This window comes from Python bivittatus, unplaced genomic scaffold (genome assembly GCF_059951505.1).
Source record: "Python bivittatus isolate LINGU-HERP-01145 unplaced genomic scaffold, Pbiv_v1 ctg000810_np1212, whole genome shotgun sequence".
Classification (NCBI taxonomy): Eukaryota; Metazoa; Chordata; class Lepidosauria; order Squamata; family Pythonidae; genus Python; species Python bivittatus.
This window is the reverse complement of record NW_028277111.1, coordinates 2,164,536-2,178,861: the sequence shown is the minus strand read 5'-3', so window position 1 is coordinate 2,178,861 and position 14,326 is coordinate 2,164,536. Positions and strand designations below refer to the sequence as shown.

Here is a 14,326-nt window from a genome sequence, read left to right as displayed (position 1 = left end):
TAGGTCTTGACTGCTTGTTCCTTTGCTGTTGATGGTTGATCCTAAAAGGCAGAAGCTGTCCAACACTTTGATATCTTCATCGCAAGTTCATTGGTTGTTCTACCTGTTGTCACTAGTTTGGTCTTCTTGATATTTAATTTTAGTCCCATTTTTTCACTGGGCTCCCTGACTTTTGTTACCAGGGCTTGCAGCTTCATGCATTTTTGGCTATCAGGATAGTGTCGGCAACATAGCTCAGGTTATTGATGTTTCTTCCTCCAGTCCACGCTCATCTTCTTCCGATCCAGCTTCCCTTAATATATATTCAGCACAGAGGTTGAATAAATAAGGGGAGAGTGGACAGCCTTTGACAACCTAGAGCCGGTTTGTTTCACCGTGTTCTGTCCGTCCTGTGGCTTCCTGACCTGTCTATAGCTGTGTAGGAGGCCCATTGATTTGCACAGCTTATTTTATATGCCTGTTGGATGTCTGGATAGAATACTCCAGGCAGTTGGCAATTAAAGCAATCATTGATACATAAATAAGGTAAAAATAAATGCAGATTTAAAAAAAAAAACAGGAACAGATCATAAATATTTAAAAACAGATCATAAATATTTATATATTTATATATGTGCACAATACATTTGTATAACATATTATATAATATTTATATAAATATATTTATAATAATTTATCATTTATATTTATAATTATTTATAATAATCCTTGGGTGGGGGAGGGTGCATGAGGGTGCGCAAGGGGCCAGTGCAGTGCAAGTGTGGCAGGGTGGGGGGGCTCCTGCAGTGTGGGAGGGTGCACAAGGGTGTGCAAGGGGCTGGTGTGAGCGTGGTGGGGCTTGGGGTGGCTGCTGCAGTGTGCAGGAGAGCACGCAAGGGTGTGCAAGGGTTGGCATGGTATGAGTGCAGTGGGACTGTGGTATTGCCAGGTGCGGAAGGGCACATGAGGGTGTGCGAAGGGCTGGGGTGGTACAAGTGCGGTGGGGTGGGATGGCTGCTGCCAGATGTGGGAGATTTACCAGTGTGACTTGCGACCTTCCCTGCCAGCTTCCTTGATTTTGCTTGTGGAAAGCCAGCAGCAAAGGTTGCAAATGGTGATCACGTGACCATGGGATTCTGCAACCATTGTAAGTGCAACCCAGCTTCCCAGTGCCCAGATCACGATCACATGACCGCAGGGGTGCTAGGACGGCTAGAACTTCCAGGACCAGTTTTAAGTCCCCCTCATTCAGCGCCATCATAACTTTGAACAGTCACTGAATGTGTGGTTGTTAACCAAGGACTACCTGTAATGTCTACTGAAGTATAAACCAGGCCTCAACTCCAGATCCAGGCAACTTCCTGTATTGTTATGGAAGTGAACTACAGGTAGTCCTCATTTAGGGACCGCCTCATTTTAGTGACCGTTTGCAGTTATGACAGTGATGAAAAAGTAACTTTGCAACTAATCTTTGCAGGTCTGTAAAGCAAAGGAAAGCTGAAGTAAAATCATAAGCACAATCATGGTTTCACTTAGCGACTACTTCACTTAACAGCCAAGTTGCCAGTCCTAATTGTGGTCACTAAACGAGGACTCCCTTTAATGAAAATCAAATTATAATGACAAAACTGCAACTAAGGCATCCCTCTTTAACCACCGTCTGGCCTATTCTCTTGGTCCGGATAACTATCTAGAAAGAATCTGGTTTATAGAAAGAATATGGTTATGCTAAGTTTCTCCAGCTGTTAGAAACCAATTTCCAGTTGTGTTTGTACTGTAGGGCAAACCATAAAGAAAGTGAGAACAAATGTAACCAGATCAAGGGGTCTTGAAAGGGGGGCTGGGAACAATGGGAAAAGGAATCACACATTTGGAATTCTTGTCCATGCCATGTTCTGAAAGAATAATCATAGATTTATTTATGTGATTTATGTAGCCACCAGCTCAGCACATGACTCAGGGTAGTGTACGTCATCAATAAACAGCCATACACCCATGTAAAACAGCATAGTAATCAAACAATAAAAACAAATCACAAAAACATTAAGACATAAAGTGCTGAGAAAAATTCATCCAGGCAGATTCCACCTGTGTTCAACCCAGGACCGGGGAAAAGAACTTTAATGCCTTTGGAAAGGTGGGCAGTTGTGGGTCCAGCGGAGTCTCAGGGAGGATGGTTTTTCAAAGAGCAGGGCCTTTGACAGAAAATGCACATCTCCTGGGTCCCACCGGATTATAGTCCCACCTAAGTGACGGGGCCAGATCTTCCCAAATGAGCAGAAATAATTTGAGGCACATGATCCCACAATTAACCTTGTTCTGCACCATGAAGATCTTCACAGGTGAGAACCAACACTGTAAATTGTTCCTGGAAGTTCACTGGTAACCAGTGCAGCTCCCAAAGTAGAGATGTTTACAGGGGCCTTTCGAGGTATACCCATAACTACCTGCACTGCTGCATTATGGACCAGCTGCAGCTTCTGCATGACCCCATGTAGAGCACATTGTGGTAACCCGATTGCAAGGGGATCAAGGCACGAGTGACCATGAACAGGGCCTCCCAATTCAGAAGTGGGTGCAACTGGCACACAACGTGGATGTGTACAAAGGTCCTCTGAGCATGGCTGCCACCTGTTCTTTGAGCAGAAGTTGCATCTGGGAAGACCCGCAAATTGTACATTGGGTCCATTTGGGGCACCATGACCCATTCCAGAATCAAAGATGGCAAGCCTCCAGATCCACAGCTACTCAGTCTAAAATACAGGTGGACACACTCACAGCTCCAAGATCCCTGCTCTCTTACTCAAGGCCAACAGGATAAAACTCTTCCTAGATAACCACATCATCATACCTCAGCTTGCTGCATGAGACCTGTTCAGCTAGAGTCCGAGTGGATCCACGCAATTTGATCAGGTAGATGCCATGAAGAATTCTCACAGCAACCCTGCAATAATCCTCTAACTTAGTCCTCCCAACAAGGACTGAGTTGCCTTAAATAGGGTTGCCGGAAGGCAATCTGTGGATGCAAATAAGAGTGCCAAAATAATTCTGTTTTGCCATTCTATTGCCACAGTGCTATCTGTAATAAAGGCTCTTATCTGTGTCTGGTTGGATTTGCTCTTTATTTTCCTCCAGCGATATTCCCGACATCTCTTCTGCTGTTTCATGCAGAGAGTCAGGAAGATGTCCTTGATGGAAATATGCAGGAACTGTTACCTAGGTAAAAGGGGCTGAAATATTTCTTAAGCCCAGAATGGCAGACGCCTCCCAAATTCACTGAACTATAAGGAGGAGGGGGAGGAGGCACAGAATAATCAGACTTGCAAGATTTTGTTATTATGGCCAATCTCAATAAAAGTATGAGCCTTTAGCCTTCCTATGGAGTGGATTACAGACACTCCTCATGTAGCAGCTACCCCGTTTAGTGACCATTTGCAAACACGACAATAATTTTTTTAAAAAATCATTTTCTGACCAATGCCTCCACTTACGACCAAATTTCATGTGCCTGACAGCAATACACGCTGAAGTGAGAGTAACGCTGGCATAGCTGTACAAGAGAACTTTATCTAAATGAGACGGTACCAACCAGTGATCTGCACAGCATCTCTCTCTCTCTCTCTCTCTCTCTCTCTCTCTCTCTCTCTTCAGTCACATGTTCACTTAGCAACCATTTCACTTAGCGGCCATTTTGCTTTTGATTTAAGGAACAGATTGCAATTACTAAATGAGGAGAGGCTGTACTTGGTCTGATCTACCTAGCGGGGCTGACATTCATCTCCTGGAGTTCCTCTGAAGACCAGAGGGTTCTCCAGGTTCCGTGGGCAGAGAGCGGCTATTGCAGGTGCAATTCAGTCTAAGGCCATGCCATTCCAAGTGGTGACTGAGGCCTCAGCTGAAGTGTGACTAGATCCTCCGGAATTCCACCAAGTACTCCCTGAAACCCAACTGGGTCCATCAAGCACTTGTGGTGGATCAGATGAATAGGTCTTACCTCCCTGCAGTGGAGTAAGGATAACTCCAAAGCAATCCAAGAGTGATCTGCCCATGTAAAACAGAAACACTCCCCAACTCCAGATCACATCGCCACTGCCCCAAGACAAAAATGAGATCCAACGCCCGGTATGTTGGTCCTCCACAACTTGGGTTAGGTCCATGTTTGCCATAGTGGCTATCAACTCTGAAACGCTCCCAAGTTGGTGCCTAAGGAGAGCAGATTAGAGTCTCCCAGAATCGTCAGCCTGGGGAATTCCACCGATCGGCTGGCAACTCTGATGAGTGACTCAGGCAGGGATGTGGGTCTGCAGCAGGGAGGCCAGTACGAGAATGACAATCCCATCTGTTTCCTAGAGCCCTGCTTCACAAATAGGGTCTCACATCTGTTTATCTGCAGAGCAGCGCCTCTAAAACTCACAAGAGTCTCCTGGATAATAACAGCCACTCCCTCTCTGCCTTGCGAGGTAGTCCAGACAAGAAGCATACCCAGATGGACTAGCTCTACTTTATTGTAAGGTTACATTAACAGAAGCTTGCAAGTCTGAAAGTACCTTTCTCCCCTATTGCCTTTACAGCCCAAGAAACGGGGGGGGGGGGTCCTTTCTGAAACATTTGTCAACCCCACATTCCTTCTGTGAGCTAAGCTGCTTATCTGACCATTGCTCTGGCTACGGCTCTTCCCTATGTCTCCCAAGGTCATTCTCACATACTATTATATGCCCTGACCCTTGCCCTGGGGTTGAAGCACCTACCACACTTGGAACCCAGGCGGGCATATTTCCAAAAGGGGAACCTTCCTTCCATGGCCCACCCAGTTTCATAAATACAGGCCAAATCAGTTCTCTCTTCCAAAATAAGGTATCGTAGGAGGAAAGGGTTATCACAGACTGACCTAGCATTAAGCTGCAACATCCTGAGATTAAGCTCTCCAAGGACCTGATGACCAGGCATTGGGGTGGGGAACAGCAGGCCAGGAGGCACAGTCGGTGTCAAACACTGAGGACACATTCTCTGAGGGTGGCCCACCCTGCCTCCTGCCACATCCACCTCTGCATCACCACCGAGATCTTACCATCGCCCTATCCTCCTCCAGCAAACCACTTCGCCTGGAGCCTGCCAATTCTCCTCCAGGACACAGAATCCCATCTTTCATCCAGACTGTAGCCAACCACCCTCAGATCAGGCTGCCTGTTCTCTGTTATTCCATCTAGATTAATATCGACACCCTGCTTTTCTATAAAGTGCTTCAAGATATGTCTCAGTCTATCATCAGCATTTGCCTCCTTGCCCCACAAAAAGGGCCACCTTACTCTTTCACACCCTAGGAATACTTTGAGAATCTGAGTGAAACTGCTTCCACATTATGGACACATGAGAGACCATGGGAATCAGGCAGAGGAGTTCAGTGGGTGCGGGAAGAGGCAGCCCAGAGATCGGGCCTATGGGCAGGAAACATTTCAGAGAGATTTTGCTTTAATTGGCTTGCTATAAGTCTGCCTGGGAACTTTTCCAATTTGCAAGATTATGCAGTTACCCTGGCCAGCATTAAAGATGTTTTCCTAAAACCTGTGCGGTTGTCGCTTCTCGAGTTTGCCAGCTCTGTGGATCTTGATAAGACATTCCTGTGGTTTCTCCCTAGCAAACGACTTCTTTGCTGTGATGACTCAGACATCATATTTAACAATCGGCATGTTCACTGTGGTCCACTTCAAACTTGGATTGTATTGCAAATGGTGTTCATTATAACCGCCTTGCATATCTACGGTTTCTCCACGATGACTTCTCTGATGGCTGTTAAGGCTGGAGCTCTGAGTAAAAGTCCTGCCACACTCCAAGCACTTATATGGCTTCTCCCCTGTGTGGATCCTCTGATGTAAAGTCAAGCTGGTGCTCACACAGAAGCTCTTCCCGCACTCTAAGCATTTAAACAGATTCTCTCCTGTGTGGATTCTCTGATGATAAGAAAGGTATTTCCTGGTGCTGAAGTTCTTCCCACACTCCAGACACTTGTAGGGTTTCACTCGGGTGTGAGTGGTCTGGTGAGAATTGAGGCTCGTGCAATGGCTAAAGCTTTTCCCACATTCCAAGCATTTGTAGGGTTTTTCCCCGGTATGAGTCCGTTGGTGGGTGGTGAGATTTCCTTTCAGCGTGAAGCTTTTCCCACACTCCAAGCACTGATAGGGTTTCTCCCCAGTGTGAATTCTCTGATGGGAAGTGAGGTTCGCCTTCTGCGTGAAGCTCTTCCCACATTCTGGGCATTTATACGGCTTCTCTCCCGTGTGAATACTTTGATGGAAAACCAGGTGTGGGCTCTTTGTGAAGCCCTTTCCGCACAACGTGCAGGTGTACGGTCTCTTGCCAGTGTGAACGCGCTGGTGGGATGTGAGGTACGCGCTAGCCACAAAGCTCTTTCCGCATTCCGAGCAGGTGTACGGTTTCTCCCCGGTGTGAATCCTCTGATGTTTGTTGAAACTGGAGCTTTGGCTAAAGCTCTTCCCGCATTCGAGGCACCGGTAGGGCTTCTCTCCAGTGTGAGTTCGTTGGTGGGTAGAGAGGTCCGAGTTTTGACGGAAGCCCTTCCCGCACTCCGAGCACTTGAACGGTTTCTCCCCGGTGTGAATCGTTTGATGAGAAGTGAGGTATTTGCTCACGCTGAAGCTCTTCCCGCAGTCCGAACACTGGTACGGTCTCTCGCCGGTGTGGATTCTCTGGTGGTAAACGAGGTACGTGCTTTTGCTGAAGCTCTTTCGGCACTCAGAGCACTGGAAGGGTTTCTCTCCAGTGTGGAGTTTCCAGTGAGCTTTAAGGCTCGATTTATAGCTGAACGTTTTCTCACACACAAGACACTCGCTTCTTTCTCTTCTCTTATGAGGTCTTCTGGGGAGGCCGGTTTCTGCAACGTCGTCTTCCCGATACACTGGGGAGTCACTCCTCTTCCGTTCAACCTCAGATTGTCCACTTGATTCACCTTCACCTCCTGACAGCTGATAGGAAACAGTACCTGAAATCAAGGAAAGAAGCAAAACATGAGGTGAAAATCCACTCACAATTTGTCGAAAGTAAGAAAGATGACTTTGACAGAGATAGGTAGGATCTGTTGCCTGGGCAAAAGGGGCGGAAGCATTTTGTAAGTCGAGAACGAGATAACATTTGGAAGTGGCTCAGAGAGACACCTCCTTGACTCACCAGAGTATTAGAAGACAATAGTCCGGTCTACCTAGTGGAGTGGACACAGTTTGCTCACGATGTAACGTGATGGTGACAGGATTCAGCCATGCGCAAAGCCCCATTCACATCTTCTTGGAGCTCTAGGATTCTGTGGAATCCAGCTTGGGAAGACTCTGTTTAGGTGGGTTCTGTGGATGGGAATGGCTTTTGCAGGACTAAGGGAAAAAACTCTTTCTGCAAGGGAGTAAGGGGGGAAAAAACCTGTTTCTTTCTCTCCCTGCTTTTGCTGGCCTTTCATCCCATTTTGCCAGAAAGTATTTTATTGTTTGCTGCTGCTTAATAAGTGAACATCAAGCTGTCATTTTTGCTAGCTGAACTGAGTGGCACGTGGACTTCCTCTGATACAGGAAGTGATTTACTGGGAGCATACTGGGTGGAAACTAAGCTAGAAATTATCCACAGTAAGTTTCCAACAAATATACTCAAGGAGAGCCAGTTTGGTGTAGTGATGAAGGTGCCAGGCTAGAAACTGGGAGATCCTGAGTTCTAGTCTCGCCTGAGGCACAAAGCCAGCTGGGTGACCTTGGGCCAGTCCCTCTCTCTCAGCCCCAGGAAGGAGGCAAGGGCAAATCACTTCCGAAAAACCTTGCCAAGAAAACTGCAGGGACTAGGCCAGGCAGTTGCCAGGAGTCAACCCCCCCCACCAAAAAAAACTCCAACAAAGCAAATGGTGGCTTAGAATGTTTCAATTCAGCTATCCAGCCTTCACACACACACACACACACACACACACCCTGGTGTATTAAAGTTTGCAAAAGGACATCTGAAGTCACCCAGGAAGGAAGAGAAAAATTCCGGGTGTTGTAAAGCAATCGAGAAACCAGGACTGCTTCCCAAAGAGATGGATTTACCCAGAGAGGCCACCGTCTTCCAGTTCTCTGCCATGACTGCTCCGTGCAGGGCCTTTTGCTCCGAATCCAGCAGCGCCCACTCCTCTTCTGTGAAACACACAGCCACCTCCTCACAAGTCACCGGATCCTGAGAGGGAAGAGAACATGATTTCCTCCTCACTTTAATGCAAGCTGACCTTCTCCATCTGGGAGCAGATCCAGCCCCAGGAAGGATCCACGGGGGGTGTCAGGGGAAAATCCTCGTCAAAAACGACCGGCATACACACCAAAACGCTGACCACTTCAAGATTCCAAAGGTTTTATTAAATTTCAGTTCAATAGCATAGAGCAAAACATACTTACATAAATTCCCATTCCCATTGCAATGACGACCAGCACGGACAAGCGGTCAAATGGACAGCTTGAGGCCGAGTGGTCCCAAACCCCTCACAGCAATCCCTTTTATTTCTTAAAACCACAATCATGACTCCCAGGATTTGCAACCGTTCTTGGTGCTAATTTTACAATACTTCCCTGTTCTTTTCTCTTGCCACATTCCTTCCATCAGCATTTTTACTTGTCTCATCTGTTTTCCGGCTTCCTGTCCAATATAACTGATAATAAGCACATGACTGAAAACTTCAGTCTACATAGCAATTTTATTTATTGCTCTGTAAGATAGTTTTATTATATCATTAGCATTTATTGCTGTAAAGCTAATTTCATTAATATATTTCAATTAGTCAAAGCCTTAAGTTTCATAAGTCATTCTCCTCACAGGGGTTAACAGGGGGTTGCTTGTGAGCAAGCTGGAACAAAGGACTCTTCTGGATGGTGTCCCAGGGACCCCAATTTAAATTTTTAAAACTCAAATATTTAAATTGGTGTCCCTGGGGCACCATCCAGAAGATTTTTAAATCAATTTCACCACATTTCAGGCAAGAACACTGAAATCTGGTCAGCTTCCAGAAAAGGACATCAAACCTCACAGGAGGTGGGGTGATTTCTAATATGCATCTAAAAATCTGGTGATTTCACCTCCAATTTTTTCCCCTACCTGGTCTGGTTGCACGGAAGTTGTTTCTGTTCCTCCGTATGGAAGAGTTGAGCATGGATACAACGTTGGTATTATTCGATCGCCTGTAAGAAAGAAGAGGTGGTGGGAAAATGCTTATCCTTTCACTGAAAGATTTATTCTCCTTGGGCTGCAAATAATTAATTCCTCTATGCACATTCATTCTGTGCCCCAGTATTAAAATGCAGGAAAACTCAAAGCTAGTGAAACTTAAAAAGGACTGGAAACCCTTCTTAAGTAGGGTTGGAGTAGGGCTAGAAACCAAGTAGAACACAGGTTTCTTCCAGATTTATACTGATCAGGGGTGTCTGTGAGGGAGTGGGGGTCAAAAAAGTCAAAATGGCAGCTACAACTGCATAATTGAAGCCCTGCCCCCTTTTTACATGCTGTAAATCACAGGGTTTCAATCACATGGGTTTTGACTTTTTTGAGCCCCCCCATGGACTCCCCTGTTGCCAATAATGAATGTATCTAGGATGCAAGGGGCCACCGCTAAAAGTGCCTTATTATTTTTATTAATTTAAATTGTGGATATTCATTTATATTTTGGCACTGTTTTTTGTGTTTGATGGCTTTTGTAAGCTGCTTAGGTTCGTGTTGATGGAAGCGCCATAAAAGCCCTTCCCAATAAGTAAATAAATTCATATATACATTATGAAGGCCTTTGGCGCACCGACTCCAAACACCCACTGGCAAAGTTTGGCAGAAAATTGCTCATTTTACCAACTCGCCAAAGTTTAGCTGACAAACTGTTTGCATATGAGTGTTTCAACCAATGCTAGGCTCAATTCATTATTTTGTTTTAAATCAGGGGTTTTTAATAGATTCCAGGCGGTCCGTGAAGTTGGATAGGAAAAATATTACAAGTTTATTTTCACTAACCTCCAGCTGAAATTTAGTTTGTCTTGACACTGATTTAAAGGATTAATAAAGAAGCACATATATTCCTATATTGCGTACCAGTTTTTTTTTAATATTTTAACAACTGTATTTGAACATTCATGGATAAAATCTATGTATGAGGTCGCTAAGAGCTGACACTGACTTGATGGCACAGGATCAATAAATTTGAACATAATTGGTCTCCTTTGTAATACAGTCTATATTGGGGTGTCCAACTTCAGAGGGCTGAAGGGCCACAATTGTATCCCCGAGTCGAGTGTCAGGCTGCAACTAAACCAACCAGTTTTTGCTGAATAACATAAAAATGAGAAAAGGTGACAATTATGAAGTAAAGGTGAATTGATAGTTCAGGGAATTTTACTACTGATCGCACAATCAGCTGGAGCTGTGATGATTCCCTTCTTTCTCAGCATAAAACTCAGAGTTTCTTGGCTAACAATATTAATTGTAATAAAATAAATGATATTTTCATAATACAGTACCCTTAAAGGCTGCAAAAGAAGGTCCCACGGGCTGCATGCGGCCTGCCGGCTGCCAGCAAGACACCCTTGGTCTATACCTATGTATTTTATTTATACATTAAATATATTTTTCTGAGAAGGGGTCCATAGGTTTCACCAGACTCTCAAAGGGACCCACGGCAGAAAAAAGGTCATGAACTCCCCACCTTAAATAAGCCTGTTGTTCTCCCTCTGAAAAACAGGATGAAGAATTGGGACTCACATTGACAATATTGTGTCACTGCCAGAATCCTTTAAGGCAGGGTTTCTCAACCTTGGCAACTTTAAGATGCATGGACTTCAACTCCCAGAATTCCCCAGCCAGCCAGGCTGGCTGGGGAATTCTGGGAGTTGAAGTCCACGCATCTTAAAGTTGCCAAGGTTGAGAAACACTGTTATAGACAATAAAGATGCCTTTCGCAGCTGGCTGGGGAATTCTGGGAGTTGAAGTCCACGCATCTTAAAGTTGCCAAGGTTGAGAAACACTGTTATAGACAATAAAGATGCCTTTCGCAGCTGGCTGGGGAATTCTGGGAGTTGAAGTCCACGCATCTTAAAGTTGCCAAGGTTGAGAAACACTGTTATAGACAATAAAGATGCCTTTCGCAGCTGGCTGGGGAATTCTGGGAGTTGAAGTCCACGCATCTTAAAGTTGCCAAGGTTGAGAAACACTGTTATAGGCAATAAAGATGCCTTTCGCAGCTGGCTGGGGAATTCTGGGAGTTGAAGTCCACGCATCTTAAAGTTGCCAAGGTTGAGAAACACTGTTATAGGCAATAAAGATGCCTTTCGCAGCTGGCTGGGGAATTCTGGGAGTTGAAGTCCACGCATCTTAAAGTTGCCAAGGTTGAGAAACACTGTTATAGGCAATAAAGATGCCTTTCACAGCTGGCTGGGGAATTCTGGGAGTTGAAGTCCACGCATCTTAAAGTTGCCAAGGTTGAGAAACACTGTTATAGACAATAAAGATGCCTTTCGCAGCTGGCTGGGGAATTCTGGGAGTTGAAGTCTTAAAGTTTTCATCTTAAAGTTGCTGAAGTTGAGAAACCCTGCTTTAAGGCCTTGAAAAAAAATATTACAGCAGAAAGGGATCCTAACATTCTTACCCCATAAGGCAGCCTCTCCGTCCACCTCCTGTGAGATCTCCAAAGCCAGTAGCTGCGCTCCGGCATCAAATAAAGCTGCCTGGGGCTTGTCAGGAACAACCTCCAAGGCGCCGTGCACCTAAAAGAGAAACCAGCATCCCGGAGATGCCTAAACCATCACGACACTGGTGGGGCCAAAAGAAGGAAATTAGGAGCTGGGGAGAAGAAGGGCCACCGTGCTGGGTGATTGACAGAAGAAGTTGGGTCCCCCTTGAATGAAGACGAAGGGTCCTCACCTGCTCTGCCTCCTCCACCTGGCTCAGCAGGAAGCCCTCGGCCAGGGCCACCGCCTGGGAGCTGCTCTCTGGCATACACTCCCTGACCCAGTTCTTCATCTCCAGGGGCAGGACAGTCAGGAACTGTTCCAAGACCACCAGGTCCAGGATCTGATTTTTGGTGTGCTGCTCCGGCTTCAGCCACTGGCAGCAGAGATGGTACAGCTGGCTGCAAACCTCTCGGGGACCCACGCCCTCCAGGTAGGAGAACTGTCTGAAACGCCAGCACTGAGCTTCCACGCTAGGGACGTTCTCAGCCAGAAACTTTGGCGCCGTTCTTTCCAAGAATTCCTCACTGCTCCCAGCCTGGATGGTGTAAGGAGACTTTCCTGCTTGCAAGCCAGCTGAGCCTCCCTCTTCCATCACCGATCCACACTCCATACTAGCCACCAACGTAGCTGGAGGTTCACTCTCGTCTTGTCCCTGATTCTGCAAAAATCAGCAAAGTGACTGCAGATACCAAATTTGGGCAAGTCAACGAAGTCTCTGGTACATGTCATTATTAACACTCTGAAGCCCAACAAGATTTAGCACTCAGAGGCCTGCCTGTACTCAACATCTCTCTTTATTAAGAAGTCTGAGTGATAGGGATGTGCAAAACTGCTCCAAGCTCAAAACAGTACTTTGAAGTGTTCCAGGTTCAGAACAAAGCATCCCATAGTCTGGGCATTTTGTTTTGAGTCTTCTATCATAGCAACTATGGGAATGTGAAAGAAATTTCTCGTTTTCTTGTCCTAGCACCATCAAAGTGGGTGGGATGAAAGTCAATGTGGCGTTGCTACCCTAACCCAACTTACAGAAAAATTGGCAAAGGGGATTTTTTTTTCTTTTTAAAAAAATAAAATTCCACATCAAGTAAGCGACATGGTTGGTACTGTCTGAAGTACCACTGCTATTCTATTCCTCCTCATTCCTTTTAGCATTCTTATTATATTTGGATGGTCTTGCAGATCTATCCCCAAAAAGGTCTGCCTTGAGCCCAGAGCAAAACACTTTGCGCAGGTGACAAAACTTCTCCCACATTCAATATGCCTGCCTATAGAGGGCAGCCCCAAAGATCTTTTTTCCAAACCTCACCAGCGATTGGCCCCCTCTTTAGCCTTGGTATTCTCTTTTTCAGTCGGATTCAGAGAGCTGGCTGCCCTTGCTCCAGATGCAGAGACAGAGAGAGAGAGAAAGATGGATGATACCATTGGCAGCAGAAAGGCAGGAGAGGGAGGGACACTCACTTTGCCAGTAGTTCCCCCCCCCCCCGCTTCAGAACATTCTAGTTATTGCTGCTTTTCCAGCTTTCCATCCTTGAGCAATTCCTCTAACAAAAGAAGGCAAAGCCCTTCTTGGAACACCAGGGAACTCTCATGGGGCTATCAGGATGCCTTAACCCTTTCTTGTCCAAACCCCAGAAGAGTTTTCTGCATTCAGAGAACGACCTCTATAACAATAATGAAGCAGGAAGGCAAGTGGGGGGGGGGGATTTTGCTCGCTTTCCTCAGCTCCCCCCCCCCACTTTTTTCTCTCCACTTCCTGGCCCAGTCTTTTCCCTACTGGAAGGATTCTTACCTCCTCCCCCTCCCCTGTCTCCCCCAGCCCCCTACAAAAGCTCCAGGGGTTCTCTTGCAGCTGGAGAGATATACAGGGAGAACTTACCTGATTTCCTTAGAGTTGGAAAGACAGTGCTGGATTTCTTATTTCCCAAAAAGGAATGGGGGTGGGAGGTGGACGTTGGCCGAGCAAGGAAGCTGAAACGATGCCGGCCGCTTGCAACAGTTCCATGCATCTCAGCTACTTTTCCAGAAACATTGGCACAAGACAAGCTGGAAGCTGCATTTACCCCCCAGGACCCCCTCCTCTCCTTCCCTTTTATATCCCCCCCCCCTTCCTTCCTCTCTAGGAAGCATCAGCGTTAGTTTATTTAACCCTTCAAAGGAATGCAAGCTCTCTCTCCACTTCTGCAGGATTCTTCAGAAGCAGAAGTAGCGGCCGACCACTTTGGTATCGCTGGCAAGCTAACCACAGAAACGCCTCCACGAAGTCGCCAGGAGTTCCACTTGAGGGAGCTTTTATTTTGCCCAGGGAGTTGACAGCCCCTGGGTTGCCTTTGGCTGCTCTGGAAGAAAAGCTAAGCAGAGTTGAATGCGGATAGTACTTGGATGGGAGGCCACCAGGAGACCCCAAGGATATGAAGTTGAAAAGAACATCCTGGCTGAAAGAGCTGTTGCTAAGAAAACGACACGGGTGTGTCCTTGACCTGACCAGGAGTCAAGCCCAACTCAAGGGAGCCTTCAAGGAGGTGCCAGAGCCAAGCCAGCCTTGGCTCATCTGGAAAAAAACAAAGTATGCAGGATTGAACCAGATTGATCCTTGGATGAGAGACCATCAGGAGATCCCAGGCTGT

At 46.2% G+C, this 14,326-nt stretch overlaps 1 protein-coding gene across 2 annotated transcripts; it reads right to left on the bottom strand.

The window, feature by feature from the left end:
• Positions 1-714: 714 nt before the first annotated feature.
• Positions 715-13,750, bottom strand: LOC103065137 (uncharacterized). Of its 2 annotated transcripts, XM_088129520.1 has the most exons (6): positions 13,579-13,750; positions 11,893-12,360; positions 11,618-11,735; positions 9,091-9,173; positions 8,055-8,181; positions 715-6,976 (listed from the first exon to the last, which is right to left on the bottom strand). In XM_088129520.1, the coding sequence occupies exons 2-6, from the start codon at positions 12,310-12,312 to the stop codon at positions 5,640-5,642; spliced, it is 2,085 nt and encodes a 694-aa protein (XP_087985646.1). In that variant the 5' UTR covers positions 12,313-12,360; positions 13,579-13,750; the 3' UTR covers positions 715-5,639. The 2 variants fall into 2 exon arrangements, with proteins under 2 accessions (XP_087985646.1, XP_025032654.1); XM_025176886.2 differs by lacking the exon at positions 13,579-13,750 and having other exon boundaries at positions 11,893-12,728.
• Positions 13,751-14,326: the final 576 nt, after the last annotated feature.